General features: G+C 34.4%; 3 protein-coding genes across 5 annotated transcripts; all 3 read left to right on the top strand.

Annotated features, from left to right (window-relative positions):
- The first annotated feature begins 5 nt into the window (after positions 1-5).
- On the top strand, positions 6-3,599 carry LOC144425025 (solute carrier organic anion transporter family member 2A1-like). Its single transcript, XM_078114149.1, has 7 exons — positions 6-138; positions 826-992; positions 1,135-1,333; positions 1,560-1,689; positions 2,208-2,395; positions 2,626-2,785; positions 2,953-3,599. The coding sequence occupies exons 1-7, from the start codon at positions 53-55 to the stop codon at positions 3,277-3,279; spliced, it is 1,257 nt and encodes a 418-aa protein (XP_077970275.1). The 5' UTR covers positions 6-52; the 3' UTR covers positions 3,280-3,599.
- A 3,340-nt stretch (positions 3,600-6,939) lies between these two features.
- LOC120328775 (uncharacterized) lies at positions 6,940-10,239 on the top strand. Its single transcript, XM_078114755.1, has 6 exons — positions 6,940-6,990; positions 7,287-7,446; positions 7,818-7,918; positions 8,380-8,437; positions 8,798-8,910; positions 9,574-10,239. The coding sequence occupies exons 1-6, from the start codon at positions 6,986-6,988 to the stop codon at positions 9,797-9,799; spliced, it is 663 nt and encodes a 220-aa protein (XP_077970881.1). The 5' UTR covers positions 6,940-6,985; the 3' UTR covers positions 9,800-10,239.
- A 2,022-nt stretch (positions 10,240-12,261) lies between these two features.
- LOC120327654 (solute carrier organic anion transporter family member 2A1-like) lies at positions 12,262-21,589 on the top strand. 3 transcript variants are annotated; one of them, XM_039393985.2, is made up of 15 exons: positions 12,262-12,442; positions 12,588-12,730; positions 13,125-13,263; positions 13,682-13,836; positions 14,374-14,517; positions 15,144-15,316; positions 15,633-15,731; positions 15,824-15,963; positions 16,702-16,817; positions 17,405-17,571; positions 17,843-18,041; positions 18,333-18,501; positions 19,393-19,583; positions 19,923-20,082; positions 20,364-21,589. In XM_039393985.2, exons 3-15 carry the CDS (start codon positions 13,189-13,191, stop codon positions 20,652-20,654), a joined length of 2,079 nt encoding a protein of 692 aa, XP_039249919.2. In that variant the 5' UTR covers positions 12,262-12,442; positions 12,588-12,730; positions 13,125-13,188; the 3' UTR covers positions 20,655-21,589. The 3 variants fall into 3 exon arrangements, with proteins under 3 accessions (XP_039249919.2, XP_039249921.2, XP_039249920.2); XM_039393986.2 differs by having other exon boundaries at positions 12,264-12,414; XM_039393987.2 differs by lacking the exon at positions 13,125-13,263 and having other exon boundaries at positions 20,364-21,588.
- Positions 21,590-22,465: the final 876 nt, after the last annotated feature.

Genomic DNA, 22,465 nt, shown 5'->3' with positions numbered 1-22,465 from the left:
GGAGTCAAGTTTGGATCCACTTTCTCGCAACGACTAACAAGTTCTTAACTTTATGTTGCAAATATTTTTGAGACATTCAGAGAATCACCCAAGTGATGTTTCAGTAGAGAAGGTTGGTGCACCAACGGCCACAGCAGAGTATGTTTATATTTATTTAACCTTGCAAATTCATCACAAAATGTACACTATACCGAAGTAACGAATAGTTATTTTGTAATGCATTGTGTACAATAACACAAGACAGCAATGCTCAAATATGTAGCCACGGAGGTCGCGTATCGATACCAGTTGAGTACCGAATTTGCTGTAATGATCTGTAAACAAGTGAGACAGAATATAGTGATCCCATACGTCATAAACAGTGTTCCCATGAATTTAAATGAAAAAGCTAAAGTTTCGATAACATATTATACAATATTAATAATAGCGCTCTAGCGAATTTTTCTGAAATGTGAAATCGATTGGTTTATTAGTTTCAGCAAAAGCTATTTTTTGCCAACAACAACAAGAATATTATCAACAACTGTTACGCAAAACGATGCATATTGGGTTTCAAGAAATAAAATCTTATGAATCTGGTCTCCATTAGTACTAAAAAAATAATCATAAATATCATTGGTTAGAATAATTTTATACAAATGAAGCAATGGCTTTATTATTTCTCGTATTAAAATGTGTTAAAATCATATACAATGATACACATGAATTTTTATTAAGTGCAAAAAATTCTTTTTTCGCGATAATATTCTTTTTTGCGTTCAGATTCAATACCATGTTGGTCTGTTGAAAATGCTAAATCACTAATGGCCTATTCTTTAATTTCAGAGGATTGATTGCCGCCATCAAGAGACTCATGACAAATTTTGAATATCTTGGTATGTTGTCCATGTTGGTTTTTTCTGCGTTTTATATAACCGGAATTATCAACTATTTTCCAAAGTTTTTAGAAGTTCAACTGGGAGCATCTCCCTCAAAAGCCGATATGTCTTACGGTAAGTTTATTTTTTTTTTCAATTTTCAAATTTCATTTTGAATCTGGTTTCATGTGGTATATCATACAGCATAGCATGTATATAACAATCAGAGAAGCTACTACATATTTTGTAAATGGCTCAATCTATTCAAAACTTCTAGGTGCCATCGGTATACCATGCATAGCTGTTGGGACAATGCTTGGTAGTTACATTATGAAGCGGCACAATCCAAATAAAATTGGAATGGTAAAACTCGCTGCTGCTTCGCATTTTTGCACAACTTTACTCACATTACCAATGTTATTCATGGGATGCAAAACAATTGACATTGCTGGCGTTACAGTACCTTACTCAGATAGGTAATACATACTTAATTAATATGCGAAATTCACTTCAAACTCCTAATAGAAAGAACCTATCGTTAAGTTTCCACGGAAAAGCATGCAGATTTTCTAATGAGAGGACATATATATATTATTAATGAAAAAAGGACAAGGCAATTGACTATCGTACTCGAGAAATTATTTTGATATTCTGAATAATTGTTGTACTATACTGAACCCATCCTTCAAATAATTTTTGCAGCACATGCAGCTCCAGTTGTCACTGCGATGCAAACATATTTTCACCCATTTGCGGATCTGATGGCATTACCTATCTCTCTCCATGTCATGCTGGATGCAAAAATACATTTCAATTAGATGGACAGATTCAAGTATGGATTCTTTCTTTTCTTTTCATCGCATATCAAGCATAGGTGAATTCGGTACCGCACAATAAACCCTGAGAAGGCCGAGTTTGCTGAAAAGATCGGCAGACAAGAGAGACGAAATAAAAAATTGTTTGTAAATTGAAATAGCAAATTTTGGAATCACAGGCATCAGAGAAAATTAGGTTGTATCCATCTTTAAGTAATGAATAACTGGAACCGTTTGGTTCATTAGTTGCGCAGAAAACTTTTCACCTACTTTTACCAACAACAACAACAACAACAACAACAATACCAGCAAGATAGACTCCCCACAGCATCAACGACGAGAATAACAAAAACAAGAAATTATAAAAATGATCCATATATACATTTTTGGTCCAACAATGTGCCTAATGCACCAACAGAGGTTATATTCTGACATATAACATGCATGCATGAATACGTATACTATAATGAAAAAAATTAATGTAGTATTGAAACTCCCGAAAATAAAGTTTCTATTGACTGAAATCCTTTTTTAGAATTACACAGAATGTAGTTGCATTAATTTTGATGATTCAAATATGAACAGTTTGCTACATGGTTCGTCTCTGGGTAGTTGTAAAACAAGCAACTGTTCGGATCTACTTATTATCGTATTGGCGATACAAGCGTTAGCAAGTGTTACGAGTGGGTTGTCGGCTCCAGCCACGTACGTATTTCTGATGAGGTAAGATTACGCACTCGTCCATTTAGTTGTATATTAGAAAGTTGTAACACAATTTATAAAACTCATGTAATTATTTGTAACCCAAATTGTATTTATTATACTTTTATATAAAATTTGTCTGAACTTATCAAGAAAATACCATTTTGCTATAAAAGAAGATATAGACAGACGTATGTGTAGTTTAAAAGCATTGTCATTGTATATAATTGTTTTTATACATTATTTTACAGGATCGTGAATACTGGAGATAAAGCTCTCGGAATAGGAATTGCATTTATAGTTGTTAGACTGTTGGCGTGGATTCCAGGTCCTATATTTTATGGGAAATTATTTGACTCATCTTGTTTGTATTGGACCTTCAGCAAATGCAGTCAAACCGGATATTGCGGGGTAAGATATGTGCATAACAATGTGTTTTGTTACATTAATTCGGGCACGATGACTCCGTAACCCCACTTTGTCGACAACTTTGCTTAACTGCAACCCATCTTGATTACATCAAAAAATCAAATTTATTTTTAAATCAAACTAACAAATCATTCTCTAAACATTCCTAGATCTATGACTGCGATGCATACAGGACAAGATATTTCGGCGTCGTGGTATTTGCAAGCTTTGCATCATGGATTTGCTCATTATGCATCTACGTTCTTGTGAAACACAAATCTTCGAAACAAAATAAGACGAAAATAGAGTTCGAAAAAGATTCATTTAAAAGAGTCGAAGAAGTGACTTTAAATACTCCCGATTGTACAATGCAATCACAAACTAGTCAACTTTTAAGAACTGAATCGGGCAAAATTATTGATAGATCTGATACAGAACATGAAGATCATCTCCCAAATGCTAAAGAAATAAATGTGACTGAAGATACAGAAGTCTGATACAAAAACTTTTCTACCACTGATTGGTCATATTTGCAATTTCCGAACAGGAGGGTTTACAGAAACTTCGACAAAAATTGAGCACAAATTAGGCTATGTGAAAAAAAAAACGGAAAAAAAACTTCCCAGAAACTCCAAGCGGGTGCGTTATTTAAGACGAAGTGTTCATAATTTGATTTGAACGTATGTGACTCGCTTAAACAGTAGCCATAAAACTGTTGGTGATGATCTTAACATTCTAAACCAAGTTTGAACGTGTTTCAGCGCGACCTGAATTTATTCGAGATTTTTTTTCACATATACTTAATAACGAATTTTGCTTTGCCATTTATTTTATAACTATTAAAATTGTAATCAATGTATCTTTGTCAAGTATCTCTTCAAATACATACAATGATTTGCTGTGAAACCTTTAATACGAAACTTAGACTGGTAGCTTACTGTTGGGTATATAATTGTTGAGTATGAAACAATTAAAGACAAAAAAAATATTCAAATCGCGAACTAATGTTTTTTTGCATCTTTTGTGTTATCTATAATTCAAGTTATGATACTTTCCCATTTCCGTACTAAATAATGAATGCGCCGTCCGAACAACATCACAAGACCTTCCACAGAGGACTAGAAATTTTGCAAAACGTGCAAGAAACTCTCGTTTTGGACAATCCATTAATACCGTGATTTGTATCGGCTATCTGTTTAGTAATTTGCATACTTATGGTATGCGATACATTAATTTAGTTTCCGAAAACATTAACGGCTCATAATTGAAAGATTTATCCACTACGTGAGTATTTAGTACCGTTCCTAATTTTGTTGGTGAAAAGCAATATTATATAGTATACATGTGTTTATGCTATCTGTCGCCATTTTAGTACGGTCTCACACAGGCCTTATGGCAAAAAAAAGGAAAATGAGTTTAAATTAGCTTTCATAGATGTGCTAGAGGCCACTGGTTCTTAAACTTTTTGAACCGCGCCCCCCTTTGGAAAATTTTACACACTTCGCACCCTCCCCTTTTTTGCATTAAAAAAATGCTTTTGTGGTGGGCAGGTTGTTTTATATTAGGATGGCGCTGTAAGAGTGTTTGTCTCATAGCGTCATTTCTCAGATGTTCAGGCATAAAACGCTTCGGAGTTCAACTTCGCCATTCACTGTCGTATGTATAAAGTCATACTCTAATAGTGATCGTCATACATTCTCCTTTTTACGCTCAGTTTGCAATATCTGCTAACGTCAAACAAAGTTTTGAGTAAATTTAAGCACGCAATAAACGTATGATTATGCGCTTTAATGTATTTCCTGCTTAAACGTTTACATAAGACGTGTAAAATTCCAATCAATTGTTTACTTCATCACTATTGAGCAATGCAAAAAATATTTACTGTGTGTTAACAATACACAACAATTACAGACTTCTTGGCTTGCCTAACATCTTCAAAATTTACTACCAATACTTAGGGATGGGCAATATAGGATAATTTACTATTCTAGAATACTTAAATCGAATCCAGAATACCGAATCCTATACTATTTTTTTTATTCAAATGTGGGAATTCTTTCACCCAGTTTATGGATTAGGCCTACAATTTTAAAAATGTTGATGTACTACAACTTTGTATTTAATTGAAAATACCCTGAGCATTGGATTTTATTTGTTACCAAACAGGACAATGAGGTCTAAGAATTTTTTTTTAACAAATTACTTTTTGCTTTGAATTGTTCAAAATTTGAGTGATCCCTAAATACTTATATGTTAAAATAAAATAGGTCTGAAAAAACATTCCTAATTATTATCAATACGTGGGCGCCGAAAACACACAGACCAGACCGAGGCCGTAAGATTGCCTTCACTTGGTAGGACGGGTTAATTAATGGTGTAAAATAAATTTAACAACAATCAAATGCAAGCAAGTATGTCAGCGTGTTTATTTTCTGTGAGCAAAACTCGTAAAATAACATCTATAGACAAATTCATTTCCATTACAAAATCTTAATTTTCAGTTATCATCGTTATACATATATTTACACAGACTTGGCGATACGTTTTGCATAATGTCAGTCAATAGTTGAGGACTGACTGTCTTCACCGACTACGTGTGGCAACTTTTTAATTTATCGCCAACTAAAATACCGCCTGACACTCGACCAAACGTGTGTCAAGCTTGGACGATAGGAACTTTTTACTTTATCGCCAACCAAAATACCGCCCGACACTCGACCAAACGTGGACGATAGGAACAGATTCGTTGGCTGATGGAATTCCGTGAAATATGTATTTCATTGGAAGTGCAAAATAAATGTAACAAAACGCCTTGTTTTGCGATATAACTTTGTATTTTCCGAAACGAGATGCCGTAAAAAATAAAACTTGATCTAAATTAATCGCAAATAATGTTTTAACATCTAACTTTGTATTTTCGGAAACGGGGTGTCATGAAAAATATAATTTGACTTAAATTAATCGCAAATAATGTTTTAACATCTAACGTCTTGTACACATGATTTCCCGGTGGAACTCGAAAACTAAATATAATTGGGCAGTTGGTCACACATTATTATGTCCGCGGATTGGCGTGGTATTTTAAATCGGCAATGAGTTTATTTTGTCGTGAGTCGTCGCAACCGCGATTTACCTTGAACACAAAAAATTTAAATAGAGAGACATTTTGAATTCTTGTAGTTGTCATAGATTGAATACTACGAAACAGAAAAATTATTATACCGCGAAAAATCCGAACGCAGAGAGCGTTTCAGGAGCCGTTACGTGGAAATTTCGTAGTGTGTTCGTAGTCAATGATTTCGTGACGCCAAAGTAAATCTTGAAAACCCGTCATTTTGTAAATCTGGGGCTTTAATAAAATGACTTATTTATCCGCACCCACAAATCATGCAACATTCCTAGCAAGTACGTGACATGACTATTTTGAACTGATTATGCGGACAAAGCCTTAAATAGAAGCGACGGCACTAGCCTTGTATCGGTACAGTGTAGAATTTCATGTAAACTGAAAATATATCATGAAGCGTATATAAGTACGGATGGATATCAATTTTACATATTAGAAGCAAGGCTGAATCAACGATAACGTTATGCTTATACGGATTAAGAAGGCGTGGGGGAACGCAGTTCGGGGCTAGGCGGTTTAGTTCGTCACGCGATACTCCGTAGCAATTTTTTTCTAAAGCTTTAGAAAAGTATTGACGTGCATAAATGTAATTTTGTTACAAATTTTATCAAAAACACACACCTTATTCTTGAAAATTTAAACCACTTCGCGTGAAAGTGCTTTTAGAATTTGAATTCAGAATATAAATACGACGAAGCCAGACGTTTGCCTAACCCTATTCCAAGCTGGCGTAACCATGAATTACAATCTGGTTTCCTGAAGAATATCGCTTTCTAGTTTTGCATTGAAATAACTTTGAACAGAGCAAAATAATTTGCGAAATGCCTCGTTTACTATTATAGTCTGCTAAAATATTTCAACCACAAAATGCATTCTATTCCCTGCTGCTATCGCTATAAATAAAACAGATGTGAACACTATTTAAATACCTTGAATATTGGCCAAACAATTTTAAATGTTGCGTGACTGTATAACAGCAGACGAGGTTACACATGCAGCTATTTATATTTATGTACCTTTATTTATTAAGTTTCATCGTCCAGGAGAAACAAAATCTGAATTGACGTCAACTGAAAATGAGGTATTTCAAAGTTAATTCTCGTCGTTTCCGTTACGAGAACCCTTCAAATATATCCATTGTTGTAAGCTGTTAGAATAAATGCTCTGGCAGTCTGGCAGCTCAGGACTAAATTTCAAGAATGCAACAATGTCGTTCGACCACGTTGGTGCTAGCGTCTACAAAAACGAAAGTTTATTTTCACGTAAAATTTTCTAATATTTTGATAATGGGTTTAACACGAATGCCCTGGTTTAACAAAGCGGAACTGATGTCTAATGTATAAAAAGAGTCGTTGCGAGTGAAGATTACATTTACAGTCGAAGAAAACAACAGCCGTATAGGCCTGGGATATATGCAAGTTTGTTTACACCGCATCTGGACATCAACAACAATACTTTTGAATCAGTTGGCATCATAACAATATATAAATACACTTGTTCAGCAAACGACAAAGTGGCAACATCAGAAATGTTCAAAGTGAGTAATTCAAAACAAAAATTGTCAAAGTAGTATTGCATAGATGGCATTGAGCAAGTTGAAATGACGTGACTTTTTATTTAAGACTTACTTTGACTATATGAAAATTAGGTATGGGTAACAGAAGAACGAATTACAAAAATACGGCAAATTAAAGCCAATCAATATTTTTGTTGAAGTTGAAGATAAATCGTCCGCAGGGATTCTCTGCCAATGTAGCAGTATGTTGGTAACGTGCCAACGTAGATAAAAAAAAAACAGGCAATTGCCGTCAGAAAGCACTGTAGCATTTTTTGTTTATAAAACAGAGGGGCGAATTACAGAGTTAATTGTCGTTTTCACTTATAACTTATGTAATTCATTTATCACAGAATTCAAACTCAGCAATTGCTATGCTCGTACTGCTGCAGCTGCGGATTTCTATGTGTTCACCCCGTCGGGCTTCAGAAACAAATGCTCGCTATATATCTACGTGCGTATTGCTTTATATTTATATTTTCTATCCTAACCACGTTAGCTCAGTGACTTTTCTCATAAGAGACGCGATCATTTTGTATGTACAGCGTAGTATATTTTCTTTAGACCGACAAGCTGCAGTGGATAAAGACAATGTATAATAGACATGTATATAAACATTGGATCTTGATAATGCTGTATACATTTATATATTATATAATACAAATTTTTTAATATATACTATAGTATTTGTACAAATCATTGTGAACCGTCGCATTCGCCCAGCAAAAGCTTAGTGGCCGACATTTAATAACGCAAAATTCGAATGGCGCAGAATTTTTCAAAATCAGCAAGATTAGGCACAAAAGCTGACGTCGCGAAGCCAACAAAAATATACAATAGAACGTGAACGATAAAAACAATTGGAGCTTTTGCAATCTAAGTATCGGAAAAACTACATTTATTTTCTAATTTCAGAAACAATATTAAAGAGTCTGCAGGTCGGCCAATGTATCGAAAAATCAGTAGAAAAATGGTGAGTTTCAGAAATTCTACTTCATGTTTCTTAAGTCATTACATATATGTCAAACTTACAATATATTTTTGCCATACATTCACATCACTGACGACGTCTTGGGTATCAATTTATAAATTTGTATATTTTCGAAACTATGTTGTGAGATTTCGAAAATAAAAAAGAAACTCACTTATTAAATGAGACAGTCAAATTACAGCTGTTCCCCGGACCATGAAAATTGAAAAATCGTTGTCCATATATATTCCAATTGAGACACAGTCTTTTTCAGTCAAATAAATCTTCTCTGAATCCTCTAATAAATTTATTGTAATAAATTCAATTAGAGTAAATACAATTTTATGTCTTTGTTTATTTTAGGCTGATTGCGCTTCTATTGTTGACTCACCAGTTCACTGTCCTTATATTGATGGATACTCCACTCATTCCCATGAAGAAAATCATGAAATAAGCGTTTCGCCGTGGATAACAAAGTAAATGAATTGTCTCTTAAAAACAAATTAAAATATTTAATTTTGGTTTTCAAAATAGAAAAATGGTTCAATATTTACTCTGAAATAATTTATATATATTAGTTATTATTAGAACATTGTTAAGCATATTGTGGGTACGTTGCTGATTACCCAATAGTCACCAGTTAGACCTCTATCCAAAAATACTAAAAAAATTGTTCAAGTATAATAGGGTCCATAGCCAGTTCAATTGAATATACTCCGAAACAATGAATGAGTTTGGTTATCACGTATTGCTGCGTCGTGAACTACATAAGTTAACACCATTGGCTGCTACTTTGGTATGCGATCTCAGTGATTTTAGCTAGAAACTGAATTCTATCAGAATGTCTTGAGATTAAAAGCATACTTTGATATGCGATTAAGATTACGCTAAGCAAGTAAGGTCGCGTACCAAAGTTGCACCCACCATTGTATGACCTTGCTTCTCGAGTTTGCAAGTTGAGAAGAGACCCTTGGTATTCGAACAAAATGAGTCGACAGTTGAACCAAATCACTTCTAATTTGCACATCGAGTGTTTGTTCTTCATGGTATGTAAAAATATAAAGCAGTTCTTTGAATAGATTTTCGCAATGAACTGGAGATTAAATATCTTCCCATACTATTAATAATTTAATTTTTAGACTCGATATCGATCCTACTCGATTGCCAGAAACTTTCCCAGTTGTATGCTGTACTTGCCGATATTGTGTGGACTTGTCAACAGGAATTCCGAAGCCTATGCTTGATCATTACAGTGAAGCCGTCTACGTAAAACATGAGGTTCGAAGAATGGAGGATGGGTTTCGATTACGATACGTCAAACTTGCCGTTGGATGTACATGTGTTTACAGACCAATATTTCCCTAATCGATTGTAATTACCAAGTCGGGATTTCTTTTTTATTATTGTATATATTTTTTATTTCCATTTTTTTTTCTACTTGAGACTAACATTATAGTTGTACAGTATCTTATCTAGAACTCAATACTAGCGCTTGACACCTATTTTCGTATAGTTGACTTTCTGACGCGTCTGTCGAATAAAACTTTGACTTCTGTTGAATTTTACATATGCTACTTCAATTACAGCAACAATTATGTATAATCTAACTTTAAGTTTTCAACGTTAAATTGTGTTCAAGAAATGTTTAAGTTTTGTGTAAGATTAATTTTGATAAAAATGAGAACGAAGATCTTAAACCATTTTTCTATCGACAACAAGTTATATTTATTGTTCCTATATTTCGAATTTTATTTTACCAGTGCTTATCAATAACATTGAGATGAAATTTCTATATTATGTCACACAAAATACATCTATTGATCTGTATGAAATATATTTCGTCGAACTTAGGCATTGAAATCACGCAGTTCATTTAGCCCAGTGTAAATAGATCGTCTTGACTGCTTTGGGACAGAAACACTTTGCGACGGCGCGACTGAAAATAGTGAAGGGGCTGAACAAAAAAAAAGTAATGACCTACTGGAAAAACAACTGGGAGAATTTCGTGTCTAACAATGATATATAACACAAATAAAATGTGTTGTCCAATTTTGAGACAACGGGACCGATTTGATTAGTGGTTAGGGTTAGGGAAAACATTCGGAAAGTCTGAACAAATTATTGTAATTGTTCGATAGGCTAAAGTTAAGTACACATTTTTTTTTATCAAATTTGGAACATTTTTATAATTCTCATTGATGATTATGTAGTTCAATGAATATATTTAAAAGATTCCCGGAAGGTTCTGGAAATCTTGTACTTTATCAATTAACTATTGAGATACTGAAAAGCTTTAATTCGTTTTATAATTTTGGAATTAAGCTTATTGATATGTTTATGTGTTAGTATTGCAGACACGTTTAGTCTTTCTATTTCCAAAAGTTGTAATATATATTTCATCATCACCATTTAAGAAATATTTATGAACTCATTATATTTTTTGTTTGTAAATGTTCATTATCCGATCGTTGATTAATTTGTTTTGTAGATCATAGACTTTATTTAGTCCTACAGTTTACATCTCTTTGTAATAGTAATTAGTCAGGTTGTACCGCACGCCAATTCTCACTTCAGTTCTCAGTATACAAGAGCTAGTAGGATGTTGTAAACTTTTTCCGTAAACAGTTAACGGCTGCGCATGCAAGTGTTCGGCAACTTCAAGTTGTTGTGAGGCTTAGTGATAGTTTGATCTTGGCTCCAAATAATGGAAATCGTTCAACTCATTAGAAAACTTTCACTTTGTTTTGGGCATTCTGACGATCTAACGAAGGTACAGTTGGATATTGAGTTGAATTAGTGCATGGTTCATATCATAACTATGACATAACAATTTGTCTCTCTATCTGAACTAGTGAAGGGAGAATCAGAATGGTAAATCGGCTGCCTCCGGTTAAAAAAAGCAATTTTGTAATAGTATGGAATTGAAAATTTATTTTTGACTATCATACTGCAAAACCGGGATATTTAGGTTTATCGCCGGGGTGAAAAGCGGGACTGTCCCGGCTAAACCGGGACGAAGTGTAAGCCAACTTATAATGGAATATGCAAGTGCTATTAGTGGCCGATAGATTGAATACGGCCAATATATTGCTTAGAAGTATTTGAATATGCTTGATTATGACGTTTACGATTGCAACTGTAAAGTGATTAAGTATGTTTAAAAGGAAATGCGTGTTGCATGTTGATCCGGAAGCAACAATATCACTCATTGTACAAGCAGTTCAACGACCTGATGTGATTCTAACACTAATTTCTAATTTTAACTAATTTCTAACCGCGAGGTTTGAATGAACTTTAATTCCGTAATTCAGCTTTAGAACACTAATTGAAAAAAGGGAAGATATAAGATTACAATGTATTCAAAAATAATATTTGCTGTTGCTCATCTTTTTCAAGATAATCACTCAAACACAATAAATTTAATGGCAGGAAGAACCATTTATTAACATTGTCAACTACTGTAAATAGTCCATTATTACTTGGGGTATGGGATTAATGTGCTGTTTCTCAATCATGTGCTAATTTGTGTTAGTTTATAAATTTCTAGTTTCTACAGCTCATATTGTTGTTTCAGACAAGTGTTACAGATAAAAAAATATGCGTTTGAGATAAAATCGTCATTGGATGCAGATACCACTTTAGCATCGAATGAAGCTTAGCCTTACTGATATAAATAACAAGTCTTATGCCGGGAAAATTTGCAAAAAAGATAATTAAGAAAATGATGATATACTTACGAGCAAATTGAGTGGCATATCATATACATAGTTCTCAGTTTGACTGGACGTCGTGCATGTGGCAGAACAGTAACATTTGATTTACGTTCTATTTTAGATATAGGAAAAGCAGGGAAATTTTTGGAACAAACAACCGATTTAAAACTGATAGGAGGGAATCTGACGATTCATTACTTCAATAAGAAAATTCTTTGAGATATCCTGTTATTCACAGGCTTTTTATTCAATAAGAAGAGTTGTTGAGTATGTCAATTTTCAATGAGGATTCTTGGTTTGTGTTAACATTCCATTGAAGACGTTTCATTCCTATTTTTTAAATTAGATATGCTACAGCTATAAGATGCAAAATTTCATTTTTCATATATTGTAATTCAATTTATAATCAGTAATCCAATTTATATTCAAATGATTTTTAGATAGCGCAATTAAACGACTATTCGCTTGTCATCGCAAAACAGGCTTGGTTTGTATAGTTTCAAACGGGCCATCGACCTTCCCGAGTTTGCATTTGTCTTCGTGATTCAGCACTTTTCACCTTCGTAAGCATGTTGGAACAGAGGTTAGTAATAAGTCATCTATAATTTATGCTTATTCATCGCGGGTCAATAAAAGTAAACCATTTGATTTGGAACCGCGAATACAGAGTACCTGTTGTCTAAAACCGGTAATTCGTAACTCGAACTACAATATATGATTGCGGTTCAACTCATATGTTGTTTACAAAGTAAACGTACTTATCATACAACAAAATATTGATTTAAGCAACCATTCACTAGATCGAAAATCGTCACTCCAAGCTTGACAACGCTCCTTCGATATTAAACCGAATTCACAGTTACAGATTTAAGACAGGAAACCAACTGAACATTTTTACGGTGTGCATATTGACCTGCATATAAAACCCCACTCAAAAGTATCTACTCATTTCATTATACTATGAAAATCCAACACAGCACAATATCACTGTACCTTGCCGAGGCATTCTGGACTAACTTTTAATTAAAATCCAATTTTAAAATGGCGGAGAGAAAAGGATGTTTCGGAGATATTAGAACATTTGTAGCGTGCTATGGAATTCTTGTCCTTACTGACGTGAGTTTCAAATATTTTGATTTTGTTTTGTATTTTAGCAAAATGATTTATGTGGTAAATGTAGTTCAAGCAAAGAATCGGGCCAAAAACGCGATAACCATATGATTTGTCCTTCCCTTGATAAAGACAAGAGATGAATGAAAGCATCTTGAGTTACCAATGCTAATTTTTAATTCCTTTTCGAATGGTTGAGGTTTGTCGTGGTTGTGTCGAAATTAACTCAACGACCTATTGGCAAGTAGCAGATTGCAATCAAAAAGACCATACGAAATTATCTCCTAATGTATGCATTAAATGAGGAGAAAGCTATTTTATTCCAACAACAACAATAAGATAATTTCAACAACAACAATATAATTTAGTAGTATGGTCCATTTGTGCAATTCGTTTTCAACAAGCAAAACATTTTTTTATTCAGATCATGGCTGGTGTAATGAAGAAGAGTTCGCTCACTACACTCGAACGACGCTTCGATCTACCAAGCACAATTATTGCATTGCTTGCTTCCAGTTTTCAAATAGGAAACTTGACAATGTTGTTGTTTGTCAGTTATTTTGGATCTCGGTGGCACAGGTACGGTATGATTCTTATGGCAAACGTAATACTTAATGTTGTACACAATAGCGTCGATAACGACAAAGAAAGTATTTCGTTAAAACAGAAAGGTTTTTCAAATTACATTGAACAATATAAGTGATAATTATTCAACCAGCAACCAGCAGTAGAATCGGCTTAGATGATGCATTTTAGGTTGCTCACTGTCGACAATTTAAATTGTCAACGAGTATTAGACTACAGCTATACTCGAAGAAATTTACTTCGTTCATAGGAAATGGGACCCAATTATGATGTACGAGACAATGATGTATAAAGGTTTATTAATCATGAAAAGTGTAGCGATGAACATCAAATATATTACACAATATTTTGTTCTGAAAATTTTCTTTATTCATAGTGAAAAAATTCTTAATGTCTTAGGCCGAGACAGTTTTGGGGGTGGCCTTTCAGACAGTTAGGTGATTTGTTTCAGTTTATAAATATCTGGTTTGAGGTAAAATTAAGCATTTTTAATCATCTCATTTACATAGTTCCACCCTCACATACTTGCAGGCCTCGTGCTATATTTTGTGGATCCGTATTGCTAGTAACTGGTAACTTGATCGTAACTTTGCCGCAATTTCTTGGAGGAAGATATGAGTACGATGACGTGAGCTCGAATACATCTACAGCTCAAATAAGAGAATGTGCTGATAAGTAAGTTTTATTATATTTCCCAAATTTTTGTTCAATCTCTTAAATTATCCATTTTAAAGAGCGAAAAAAACTTGAATACAAACAAAATTTAAACAAAAGCGACATAAGTTACTTGTCCGAAATTCTAAAAGTTACAATCGCTTATAATTTCACCAGCATGAGAAGCTGGAAGAATATATTTTAGTTCAAGGTAGTATACCGGAGTTAAAATACTTGAAACTGCACTTGCTATTCCGTCCAAACCAATTTAATGAAATTGGTTTATAATTAAATTTATTTCTTACGCCCCGGTAGGTATAAGTTTAGTATAACGACCAAAGATGCTAATTGTCAAAGATGATTCCAAAGGTACCTTAGAAAAATAATAATACGAGACTGATATATTGACTCTTAAATTATCATGAATTCTTTCATCAATAATTCACAACCAACTTGTGTTTATTTTCATGCCATATATATGTAATACAAATTGAAGATCCCTAATAAATGTCGCTAAATGGCGCATTTCAAATGTTAAAAGATTATTCAGTGAAATGTGACTGATTACTGTTGCTTTCTCGTGCCTTTATAAATTGCTTTCAATTTTGGTTGGATACCTTTTCATGTTGCCTTCTATCTTATTCTAGTGTCACGGACATTTCAAACAATAATTGTGAAAACAAAACGCCGACGAATCAACTTTATATATTACTAGTTGTTGGAATGATGGTGAATGGTGTTGGAGGAACTCCAATTCAACCACTTGGTCTATCCTACATCGATGACTTTGCTCATGAAAGAAACTCTCCATTATATTTAGGTAGGATGATGGCGTTGACTCAAATTACGTGAAAGTAATTCATGCACCCCATAGGTAATAGAACATAATACTATTTGAATGCACACGAAAAATCAGGTAACAAATGTACACATATCCGATTGTGAAAATATCTTGCGCCGTTCGTTGAAATAATTGCATACATTATTTTTGTAACTCTTTGTCCGATAATTCTCATATTATATTGTATGTTTAGTACTTTGAATACTCAACTCTCACTTCCATGTATATGACGTTAATATGTTGTTTTGTTACTTTGCATTACTATACTTTCTATGAAAAAACCCATATGTTTCAGGTTTAACAACATCAATAGCGCTTCTCGGTCCCATGATTGGATATGTTCTCAGTTCTGTCGTACTTAAATGGTGGGTGGACATTGGATGGGTGGATACAGGTACATAGCATAAATAAAATAAATAGCATAAATAATTTATAGTTTGTAATTGAGTGTAACGCAGATTGATAGTAGTAATTTTGTTTGAACAGCTGAAATAACGATAACACCAACACATCCGAGTTGGGTTGGAGCGTGGTGGCTTGGTTTGATTATTTGCACAAGTGGAATCGCGATCACGATGATTCCATTCTTGTTTTTTCCGAAGACTATGAAGAAACAAGAAATGAAGGTATATGACTAGATCCCGTCGATTCATTGGGTTCATTCATACATAACTGGTGCATATTACGATAAAAAGATTTTGTGATCAACTGTCTCCGTTATAATGACGTACTGTGGTGGGCATTCGCTCCTGAATTTGTCGACCTCGAAACGTCAGCAGTCTATTATTTTTTAAAATCAATATATATGGAATATTCTAGCCCAGGGTGGTCCGAGGTTGTCGGCTCCGCGGGCCACAAAATTATTTTTGCATTGTTCGCGGGCCACAATAAAGCTAAGAATAGGTGAACAGTGCAATACAAAACAAACACTTTTATTGTGCAAACACATAGTTATCAGGCATAGCCATTCTAGGCTAATAGAAGCCGCATTCAATTTTTAGTTTTTTCTGATGCCTATATTGTTAGCATATATTCCCGACCAAAAAGTTAGAAAACCAGATAACAATTTAGACTGACAAGCATATTATTTAACTTCGCTAATTGCCTCAGCTAGCCATAACACTATTTAATTCAGTGACATTAGTGACGACAATATGTCAAAAGATTTTTCTGATTAATTTTATGACGAAATCACACAAAATGCGATTTTTTGATTACTCTCCGAAGCGGCGGGCCACATGTTTCCCGCGGGCCTGGGTTTGGACCACCCTGTTTTAGCCAATCCAAAGAATTAAAATAATCTGAAATTTAGTATTCGAATGTCTTTATTACTTAGTAAATGATGGGAAATATTTTCAAAATAGAAAAAGAAAAAACAAAAATTAGAACCCGACGAAAAGACTGAAGACGCCGAGGGCAAAGTGGAAAAAGAAAAAATGAAAGAAGAAGAAAATCAGACAACGTTCAAAGATGAAGTTAGGTGAGGCTAAAATGCCGCCACTCGCCGAATTCAATAATTGTGCTATAGATTATATTACCCTATTTTTAAATTATTTAATGCTCTAGCTCAAGGGTTCTCAACCTTTTTTTTGTCAAGTACCCCCGGAGTCACGAAACAATCAACGCGAACCCCCGGTAATCTGACACCGAACAAAGTTGTGATATATTGACTAACAATTTGTTAAAACAACAATTTATTGACCGGATGTAACTAAATTAAACTTCCCTGTTACTATTATTGCCCTAGTCCACCGCCTAACTAATGAATTCTTGAAGCCCCACTCATGTTTCAATAGACATATCACTTTCTCCAATGCTCGCAGCACGTTATCTTTGGAGATTTCACAGTTTGCCTGCAGAGCCGTCAATTTCACATTGTTGCGTCACAATCACAACAACGCAAGATCGGGGAAAATCTACGTTTCAATTGACATCCAGTTTCAATCGGCACGCATTTTCCTCTGGTAGTAATAAAGGATATCAGTGTTGCATTGGGGAGCTTCCACCACATTTATCTCGTCGAATTGCTGTGTTTTGATCAATATCTGTTATTTTTATTCTTTTCAGAGATATACCCGCTACTTTGAAACGTATCTTCAACAATCCCATATTTTTGCTGATCTTACTCAAATTTTATTTTGGAAGTGCATCATTAGTCGGAATTATAAATTTCTTACCTAAATATTTAGAGGTAGCCTTCGGAGTATCCGCCTCACGAGCAAACTTTTTCATGGGTGAGTATGCCATTCGTAAGAAAAAGGGAAAACTATTTGTGTCTAGTTATATCAGTTACGAGCGTTATTATTTTATTTTTTAAAAAAAGCGGGTGAAATTTTTTTTAAATTTTTTGCGCATATATAAATTTACATTCATGTATTCTGGTGAAAATTTCAATCCATAAAGCATGACTAATATATTATAGAAATACATTTTTACAATGCTTTATTGTTCTGTATTTCACAAAAGATATTGCAATTTTTCACTTTTTTTATTTACTTTATGTAGGTGTAATAAACATACCTTGTGTCGTAGTTGGAACTCTTGTCGGATCAATATTGATGAAACGTTATAATTTGACACCACCTGGTATTACCAAGCTCATAGGAATATCAACTCTTGGTGCAGCAATATGTCTTATACCTATGCTGACAGTTGGATGTGAAACCATCGATATTGCGGGAATCACCGTTCCGTATACAGAGGCGTAAGCGACATCATAGTGCACCGCAGTTTTCTCACATTGCGCAAAAAACTCAATGTTAAAATAATCTTTGAAGATAACGTAAATGCCAGTTTTAGTTTCAACTTAAAGTTAGTGAAGAGGATTTTCTTACTTCCTTTATATATTCAACACACTGGAGCGTTCATAGATTATATATATTGGTCGATATATCAAAGACAACACTCACTAAAATACCGGTTTTTATATAAAATAAATACATAAAAGAGAAAGAATAATATATTTATTGTTGCAATTTTTTTCTTCGAACAACAGATCCGGCGATATTCCAACGCTTCCCAATGAAATCAGTTCCTGCAACATAAACTGCGGATGCGTCGACGGCACTTATACACCGGTTTGTGGGTCCGATGGAATTTCTTACATTTCACCCTGTCACGCAGGTTGCACAGGATCAACTGATGGAGAAGTAGGATCAACAAAGGTAAGCAGTGCTTCAAATATTAATAAAAAAATTGCGGACGGATGGGGAAGATCTCGTCTTCATGAGCTCCCATACTTAACAGATGAGCAACCAATATATATACGTAATAATATTAGTAACTATTTTATAAGGCAAGCAAGAATTCTGCGCAAATATAATTTTGCGTTTTCGAATACCTAATTTTACTTTGCGAACAAGGTGTTCACGAATAGCAACATAAAAATTATATATAAAATATCTTAGAGGTGCCGGCGATTCCGTTTGGAGTGAACACATCTGCATAAACATTTTATGCCTCATTCAATGATGTTGTTGTAGCCTACACTCGGAACGAAAATCCTCCCGCGGACCGCGTTAGGAAGACCCATATTTGGTATTGTTTCTGAATTCAGGTTCAGAGCAACTGCGAAGGCGCCTCATTCAGCACCAAATTATAATGTAAACTCAGCAATATAGTATCTTGGTAATACCATGAATGTCAATGGAGAGGGGAACTATAGCAACCGACTTTATTTTATAAATGAGAAGGAGCAATATATATTTATTTTCTATCAATTTTTAATAGCATCACTTATTTAGTCAACCAAGCTATTGACTTTACACAAGTTAACGGAAGAAGGTGCTTGTCAATATACGTGTTAAATATTTGCTATGTGTATTTTTGATTGCAATGATGTTAAGTAGGGCGTACACACACATCTGACCTATGTATGATGCAAACGAACGAAAAACAAAATGCAACCGAGCAACATAATATGGGAGATCAATTGAGCGCTTTATTAATGGCTTATACTAATCCACATTATCGGAAGGCAATGAAATATGTGACACTAAAAAAATCCAGAATAAAAATACTAACAACAAAGTATTCAAATAATTTCTTGTTTTAAGAAATTCACTGAATGCAGTTGTATAAGCATGAATGCGACGAATGGCAAGGATCCAGAATCTGCATATGCCACTCCGGAAAGATGCGAATTCAGCAAATGTCCCAATTTACTTTTTGTGGCACTGGCATTTAAAGGAGCCGCAAGTTTCTTCAGTGGATTAGCAGGAACCCCCATGTATATATTTATGATCAGGTAACCATAACAAATCAGTCGTCTGGTTGATTTTTTCATATTATTGTAACTTCGTTTAATACAGGGTGATAAAAAAGTAACGCAAAATTAACAGAAGTTAAGATTAAATGCTATTTAAAACATTTATCGACTGACACCTGTTAACAGTATTGAATTACGGCGAAATGCCATTCGAACATTTCACGACAGACGCTTTTTAACAGTTACTTTTTCAACGTTGCCATGACAAATTATTTCACCTTAATTTTGCGTAACTTTTTTACCACCCTGTATATAAGGAAACATCATGCGCGATTTGATTTGAACGTCAATAATATTGCAATTCATTTCATTTTTCAGATCAGTTCAACCTAAAGACAAAGCATTTGGTATCGGAATATATCTATTGTTTACCAGATTACTTGCGTGGATACCTGGACCTTTAGTCTACGGTGCTCTTATAGATTCAGCATGCCTGTACTGGGGTAGAAAACCTTGCACTGACAAGGCATATTGCAAGGTAAAATATTCATGCGCCGATGTGATTGTTTTTTCTTCAACTGTTTAAACAGCAGTATAAAGTAGAGCAAACAAAATTAAATACGTCGTAAATCTGCAAAGCGATATAGTATTTAAAACATGTTTATCTAGTAGTTCATTGCGTGGGAGTAAGGAAGGTAAGAATACTGTATCCTGTACAGTTTTTAGGAAAAATAATTGTAGCATGTTAAACTTTTATGAGTGAACATTATATCATTATCTTCTCGCCAATATACTACGAAAAAACATTTCTGTATACAGGTTTATGACAATGAAAGTTATCGGCTCAGATTTTATGGACTCATGATTATATTCAACGTATTTTCGCTCATCACAATACTCGTACTACACATTGTCACGAAAAAGAAATATGCTAAAGATCAGGCAAAAAAGAAAGCAGAAGAGAAGAAAAATGAGCAAGAATCCATTCAAATCAATGGGAACGGAACAGCAGTCGAACTAAAACCCCAGTTTTCCGTTACGGATAACGAAACGTTGAGTGAAGACCAAGTACTTTTAACTGGCGAAAATAAAAAGACTGGCATTGCATGAAGACTTCAGATGAAGTTGTCATTATATATATCTTTCTTTTGAACAAGTTTAATTTCTTAACATACATTATACTGTAACATTTGAATTTGCATTTGACTGATAAACGAAAATTGAATGCGTTTTAAGAGAAAAGCATTTATACAACGAATAATCAATCATATAAAGATAATTTTGAAATAATCTGTATGAGAAAATCAACAACATTGTAATTACAAAATTTGGAGTATTTTCAGTTGTGATGTTGCTTCAGATTTAATCAATTATTATTTGACTTGTCGTTAATTCAATCTTGAACATTTAACACTTTTAACATTAGATTTGCCCAACTCATAATTTGGAACAGTTGTTGTAACTACCTATGTAACCAAGAATATCTTGGGCTACCCGCAATCTACGCTTAATGAATTCGCTTCAAGAAGCATTGCGAAATAATTTAATGCTGAATATTCCCGTCAGCCAAATAAATATTCATATCTGAAGCTTAGACAAGAAAGCATATTTACGGACCACGTGAAAACTAGTTCAGATCCTTCAAGGGGCGTTTGTGAAACAAATTCAGGGTTTTTTCATAAAAGGGTCAAACTTTTTCTGTTGTGAACTGTTATTTTCTTTGCATTCAACACACTCGAGACATGGACAGACTACGGGCTCTGTGCTTATCTCTATGCATTTGAATTCTATAACCAAGAATCTGTAGCTCACGGGCAAAATATTTCAAAACGAATTCCCCACCTTTACACACTACCAGCCTGCATGAATATCCACCTGTTGGCCTAGCAGTCTTCAAACTTTGGTATAAGAAGGTGCATCTCTGTCAACCATTGCAGTTGCAGAATGAACAATCTTCCTTCTAAAAATAGGTAATAAACTCCCTGACACTAAGCAGCCTGCATAGTTCATTGTTTCGGGTCCACGTGGGGTGCAAACAGATGGAAGGAATTACTAAAATGGTAATAGAACAAAAACTATTTACCTAGCTTTCAATTGAGGAGTAGGCATATCAACTTTTTGATACAACAAATATGCTTTTGGATGATATTTATCTTTTACGTGAAACCCTGAATCCGCGAGACAGTATCATGAAAAGCCTAGTTGATGGCAAACGTTTTTACAGTTCAGCTGTTAGAAATGCTCTCCGGGATAGAAATATGTTATGGAAAGACAAACTTCCGGTGATTACCCTCATATACAGTATAAAAAGTTTCCCTAAATATTTTTTGAAGAAATTACTCAGTCGCAGGAACCACTGACCAGTATGCAGGATTGCCTAAGCTAAGTGTGCCAACAACTAGGATAAACAGTTGGTATTGCTTTAGTGATTACTAAATTAGCTGGAAAACCGCTCGACTGAACATTTTTACTGCCTGTAGCAATCTTTATTAATACTATAAATCTATAATATATATTCTTTTCGCAGCAGTCAGAGTTCCATTTCACCATACAACTACGCAGCCCGAAGGCTCATGGTCTCGGCAGTGCTGGTTCTACTGCAGCTCAAAACTCGCCTGAATTTAGTTGCGGTTAACTATCTTTTATGATACCAGAAAGCTAGCGTAGAACATAACCAGCTCGAAGGCTCCTGTGCAGTAGGTTCCCCATCTTTTCATGTTAGGGGGGTGTTTCGAAATTTAGGGGGTGGTAAATAATTTGCTATCAGCGATGAAAAAACTATTTGTATTCTTAAAAAATTGGTATGTATTTAAGAAACGATGCACCTGAGGGGTCACCCAAGTTGATTGACGGCGAGCCACAATACACAGTAGAATAAATTGTAGGGCCAGAAAAGGGGAGCGAGGGAAAGTGCGCGACGA

The sequence above is a fragment of the Styela clava genome, chromosome 7, assembly GCF_964204865.1.
Source record: "Styela clava chromosome 7, kaStyClav1.hap1.2, whole genome shotgun sequence".
NCBI classification, from domain to species: domain Eukaryota; kingdom Metazoa; phylum Chordata; class Ascidiacea; order Stolidobranchia; family Styelidae; genus Styela; species Styela clava.
This window is presented reverse-complemented; position numbering and strand designations above follow the sequence as displayed.